Raw genomic sequence first — 6,183 nt, 5'->3', positions numbered from 1 at the left:
GGGTGGCGGATGACACGAGAGGACTGGATGAACTGCTCGTTGCCCTCGGTGACCCTGATGTTGTGCTCTCCAAGACGCACCTCCACACGGCTGGAGAGGAAAGAGAGGTTTAGTGGCAGCTGAGGTCCACGATTCCTGTGAAAAGCAGATTGATTATTTGTCCTCCATAATTTGACGTTAGACATACGATTTGTAGCAGTGAGCGGCAGACACCACCCAGTTCTCGTTGACCAGGGAGCCACCACAGAAGTGGTAGCCGGTGTTCAGGGACACCGTATGGGCCTGGGTGTGAGGCGTGCACTCATACCCTCCGACGATCTTGTCCTCCTCCGTGGCGACTGAAAACACACCGGAGGCCAAATGGTCAGAAAACAAGTGACGCTTTTTTTCCCTTCTATTTAGTAATCAGAACAAAAGCAGAAAGACATGCTTACAAGCAGCTCCGATGAGCAGAACGAAGACCAGAGACCTCATGGTTGCTGTGTGATGTTGTCGATGAGAGACTTAGCCTGGAGTCCTGGTTTATATGCATCGGTTGCTCTCCTGTTTCCTTGTTGACCACACCCCCAAGGTTATTTTTGACCAATCGGGTCAAACGTGGAAAAATGATTATGGGTATTGGAAATCCACATATTTTGTTGGCTATGGAAAACTCTGTATTTGCATACTGCATGGCTGAAAATTGTGTTATCAGTACATATTTTAAGAAGCATGTTCAATGTAGTTGTAAAGGAGGCACATTGGGGAAACAAGCATATAAATGCATTTTAAAATACAATACAACAAACGTGTGTATTCATATGAAAAAGCATTATTCATATAAAAAATGTTTGATGTGTGCATAACGCATGCATGTCCCTTAAATTAGTATCTAGTAAAACTACACATGAGGCATATTTCTAGACTAAACATTCCTTGTGACATTGTTTGTAGAACACATGTGGATTTGCATCTGTGTTCAGCACAGGATGTATTTTGTAATCGCTAACGTTGACATGGAAGGATTTGAGCTGTGAAGACATGGTTGCAACTCTGCAGATGGCCGGGTTCACAACCACAGTTGTTGAATGTGGCTTTCACAGGAAAACCAACCCACGTGTCTTTAGATAGCACGCCTCAAAGAAAGTAGATTTATGAAGTGAAAACCACTTAAGCGCACAATTACTATATGAAATCAGCAGTAAGGACACCTCACACTGACTACATTTAAATGGGATTGCATTTTTAGGTTTCAGTGTCATTGTCTTTAACGTAATCTGATGTTTTTATAGCATTGTTGTAGTGAAAATGGATATTGACGAATAACTGACTAAGTACCTCGATATCTGGGTTAAAATTGAGTGCAGCTCTGCTATCGGTGAAGTTTGAGTCAACCTTGTAAATTTGGATGTTTAGTGGAGGAGCAGCTGTCATTTCACATGATAAATATACATGAAGCATATGAATATCTGTGGAAGATTAACCAGAACAGGTGCAGTCTGAAGATTGAAAACCCATACAGTGTTTCGAAGGATTCAGAATCCACTATGTAGAGTATATTTTCTTAGTAAACGATGACATTTGTTCCAGGATTTTCCCGCACTTTTATATGACACTGTTTCAGCCCTATTTTAATTGCACAATATTCGTCAACATTGACGGACAAATGTCTAATTTATTCTGAGTGAACATGAAAATTGAGGTTTGTGAATTGATTAAGGTTATTATGAAATATTGTACTATGTTATGCTTGTAAGTAAGGTGCTCTTGATTATATCTTGACTGACTGCTTTAGTACTGAACAGCGAGTCGGCCTTGAGTGAAGGCCTTCTGTGAATCATCCAGCTGTTCCAGCCATAATGGGTTGAATATTATTAGATCACTCAGTCACCTGAAATTAACCACCTACATCTAGTGGTCTATCAAGTTTTTATTTTGACAATTATTGGACCAATCAGGCTGCTTGGAGTAGATATAAAACATGGTTTAACACTGACGGCACCACACGCTGCAGCCATGAGCTGCCATCTTTTATCTCTGCCAGTCGTATTGAGGTGCGTATTGGAGAGCACCACATCGGAGTGACTGAGGGCACCGAGCAGTTCATTAGTGCTTTCCGTATCATCCAACACCCCTTCTTCAACCCTTACACCCTTGAGAATGACATCATGCTGCTCAAGCTGAGCGAGCCCGCCACCCTCAACCATTACGTGCAGCCTCTGTCTCTGCCCACCAGCTGGCACCGTGTGCAAAGTCACTGGCTGGGGCAACACCATGAGCTCCAGTGAGTAGAAAGCAGTTATCGCAGGCAAACCTTCTGAAACTGTGTCTAGAATATAAAAATCTGCCTACAATCTCCAACAATTCATCCCAACTGCACTTTTCCCTCTTTTGTTGTCTTGCTCCAGCTGCTGACAGCCAAAGGCTACAGTGTCTGGACATCCCTATCCTGTCTGATGAGGACTGTCACGGTTCCTACCCCGGCATGGTTGACCACACCATGTTCTGTGCCGGATACCTGGAAGGAGGCAAGGACTCCTGCCAGGTGCGCATCTCTGAATTTTCAACATAGTTTTTCAGTCCTCTCTAATTCAAATTTGCTTTATTGCCATGACATGCTATAATTCGTTACAATATTGTAAAGGTTCACATTGTAAGTATAATAATTCTCTCTCTCTCTCAGGGTGACTCTGGTGGGCCTGTTGTGTGTAATGGTGAGCTGCAGGGTGTTGTGTCCTGGGGCTATGGGTGTGCAGAGAAGAACCACCCAGGTGTCTACGCCAAGGTAACATTTCACTGCAACAGCTGAAAATATAACTATCACCCTCCTTAATGTATTTTATGTTACGCTAAAACAAACAAACTAATATCTCTTCATTTTCAGGCGTGTGTGCAGACTGAGTGGCTGCACGACACAATGGCCAGCTATTAACGCCACCATTCAACCTTCACATCACACCCACAATATTGACTGTCCAAATGGTCACTTTGTTTTTGCAGCAGTTGAAGTAAAACAAATAAAGTGTTTGAAATTAATTGTTTGCTCTTCTGTCCAATTATTATTTCCTTTCTATTAAAACATATTTTTATAATTAATGCAACTGTAACATCAATGTCTTATCTAAAAAATCTAAAGAGGTTTTTCAGCAAATTACAGAGATAAGAATTTGCTCTTAAGTGAACGGGAAAGTAAATAAAGTGGGATATATATATTGGTTTTTTTTTATCCAATGAGTCTATATTAAAGACACATACATCAAAAAGGTGTTTGTAAACTATTATTATTTCTAAATCATCACTTCACCATCTCTCGGCCTCTGAAGACAGATGTTATTTTTTCACTCTGAGACCAGATGTGGTGCAATAGAACTTTATACAAGTGAGACTATCAGTAGTGGTTAAAAGTATATATGTTTTTTTCTTCGGTTGGGTACTTTAAATGTCCAATGTGCACTGAGGGAAAAAAACTAGTTAACTTTACTCTGAATGATATCTGTTCTGTGAAACGACTTGCCTGAGGATCTCAGGCTGGCAGAGTCCATATCAACGTTTAAACTCACTCTTCAAAACACATTTGTGTCATTAGGCATCTTCATAATAACTCTTTTGTTGCCTTGCCTCTTATTTCCAATATTTATTCATGTTGTAAAGTTAATGGCACTACTCTGTGCCATTAACTTTTCTGCCTACTTCTGTTTGTTTTCATACGCGCACTAGAAGATATTACATATTGCTGCAAAGTGCTTTCTTCCAGTGGTGGAATGTAACTAAAGTATTTTTACTCAAGTACTGTACTTAAGTACAATGTTGATGTATATGTGCTTAATTTGGGTATTTTCCATGTACGTGTCATTATACTTCTACTCTACTACGTTTCAGAGGCAAATATTACCTTTTTTAATGGATACATTTATTTTACAAATAGTTACTTTTATTTAACACAAAAATATCTTATGAATCATGATGCATTATTATAGAATAAATCTTATATATATATTGGCAGATTAGACGTATACAGGTTGGAGTTGTGCTAAGCAACGCTGGGATTCACATGAGGTCACGTTGTGCTAACAAGAAGGATAAAGTTGTAACTTGTCTTACAACAACACTAACTTGTTCACAAAAGACTAAAGAAGTGCCATATTTACAGATATTGGTGGGTCTGTAATGTAATACTCTGGAATGGGCCATTCTGCATAAAGAGTACTTTTACTTTTAATACTTTAAGTACTTTTTTCTGTTAATACTTCGCTACTTTTACTCAAATAGTATTTAAAATGCAGAAATTTAACTTTTACTTGAGAAATTTTTTTTTAAATTGTGGTATTGTTACTTTAAGTAGAGGATCTGAGTACTTCCTCCAACACTGCTCTCTACCTATTTATTGAAACCTGCCTAATAAAAAATATTACAAAGATTATCATTTCCTTTTCAAGGCAGCCTCACCCCTCATATCTGATTTTAGTTTTTAGGTAACAGGTACTGAGAAAAACACAGCTGTGAGATACTGTGTTCACACACATCTAAATATAAAGGTGACTTGTTTACCTGTACAACCTGACCTGAGAAACGTGGGCCAACTTTCAGGTGGTGGCTTGAAACCTTTACTAAAATAGAAGCAGCAATATTGAATATCTCCTGAAAAAAACCCTGCATTCAAATCTTTCAGTAAGTAGTAGGACTACGCACTGTGAAAGATTGTCCCCTTACAGACATGCAGTTTACTTATTGAAGTTTTTATATAGAAATGAGTTAGACAAAGTGGTGCTGAGTCAAACTCCATGTACTAAATCGCAATAAATCACAATTCTGCTGAGTAACTCCACCTGATAGATAAAAGAAGCGGATTGAAACACGTGTTCCCTGACATGTAATTGAGTAATATAAAGTATAAAACTAGACTGGTATATAGACTATCGCTGTATTGCAGCACAGTGCCTGCACCTCAAAACTGCACATAGGTGTACTAAACTGAAATCTTTAACCTCATCAAGCTAGTCAAGATAAAAGCCACTCCTAGTATTAATAAAACAATATATTTGGCTGAATATGTAGTAATGATTTCGTTTTGTTTCATTTGACACCAATGCTCTTTTTTATCATAACATTAAAAACAGTGACGACATAACAATAATAGGATCAACCCTATGATTCAAGCGAACACATTTACTAGATATTAGAGATTATAGAATCATTATTTTTACTTTTAGTGTAAATTAATAAATACATAACACAGGAGCTAATATGATCCATATTCATACTCTCCCTCATGCTTTTCCAAATTCACTGACAAGAAAGTCATCCCGACTTCTACAATTTTTTTTTTTTTTTTCATGTAATTCTGTAAATTAATCACAGAAGTCTAAGATCCCGCGACAGAGATTGGCCCCTCGCTGACCAATGAGGACGGAGGGAGTGGAGGGCAGCTCTCCTCTCTGTGTATATAAACCAGGGCTTCAGGTGGAGTAATATCATCAGGATCACACATCAACCATGAGGTCTCTTGTCTTTGTTCTGCTCATCGGAGCTGCATGTAAGTGTGAAGTTCCTATCGAGCTGATTGCTTTCCACTCTGCTAACAGTCTGTTGGCCTTTATCCCAGAATTTAGTCCAGAATAACCAGAGCATCTCCCTAATAGGAGGGTTTTTAATTAGAAAACAGCGGATTGATCTCTAACTATCATCAGTAAACACTTTGGGGTTTGACAAAAAATACACGAAAGGATATTCTGCATTCAAAGAGATGTCTTTTTTTGTTGTTTTTTTAAACCTTTTTTTGGCAATTAGCTAACAACGAACTTGTTGCTGATGTGTGTGTTTTCAGTCGCCACGGAGGAGGACAAGATCGTCGGAGGGTATGAGTGCACGCCTCACACCCAGGCCCATACGGTGTCCCTGAACATCGGCTACCACTTCTGTGGTGGCTCCCTGGTCAACGAGAACTGGGTTGTCTCTGCTGCTCACTGCTACAAGTCGTAAGCACATTTCAAATTTTTTTTCCAGGGTTCAAGGTCTGATTTATTTATCTTAGGGATAATAAATTATTCAGATTAATGCATGATGATCATTTTTGTGTGTTTCGTCACTAATGCCCCGTATTTCAATTGTTTATAGCCGTGTGGAGGTGCGTCTTGGAGAGCACAACATCAGGGTCACAGAGGGCAACGAGCAGTTCATCCAGTCCTCTCGTGTCATCCGCCACCC

General features: G+C 39.3%; 2 protein-coding genes and 1 pseudogene across 2 annotated transcripts; 2 read left to right on the top strand and 1 right to left on the bottom strand.

Moving 5' to 3' along the window:
- Window positions 1-5: 5 nt before the first annotated feature.
- Window positions 6-532, bottom strand: LOC116378769 (trypsin-1-like; the record flags this gene model as incomplete). The annotated part of the gene is made up of 3 exons (XM_031840682.1): window positions 435-532; window positions 188-338; window positions 6-90 (listed from the first exon to the last, which is right to left on the bottom strand). Coding segments are annotated over exons 1-3 (276 nt in total), but the record flags the coding sequence as incomplete, so codon positions are not given.
- Window positions 533-1,669: 1,137 nt separating this feature from the next.
- On the top strand, window positions 1,670-2,951 carry LOC116378768 (trypsin-1-like; annotated as a pseudogene).
- A 2,504-nt stretch (window positions 2,952-5,455) lies between these two features.
- Window positions 5,456-6,178, top strand: LOC116378767 (trypsin-1-like; the record flags this gene model as incomplete). The annotated part of the gene is made up of 3 exons (XM_031840680.1): window positions 5,456-5,512; window positions 5,804-5,954; window positions 6,094-6,178. Coding segments are annotated over exons 1-3 (276 nt in total), but the record flags the coding sequence as incomplete, so codon positions are not given.
- Between the last annotated feature and the right edge of the window lie 5 nt (window positions 6,179-6,183).

The sequence above is a fragment of the Anarrhichthys ocellatus genome, unplaced genomic scaffold, assembly GCF_004355925.1.
Source record: "Anarrhichthys ocellatus isolate YVR2014 unplaced genomic scaffold, GSC_Weel_1.0 scaffold3131, whole genome shotgun sequence".
Taxonomy (NCBI): Eukaryota; Metazoa; Chordata; class Actinopteri; order Perciformes; family Anarhichadidae; genus Anarrhichthys; species Anarrhichthys ocellatus.
This window is presented reverse-complemented; position numbering and strand designations above follow the sequence as displayed.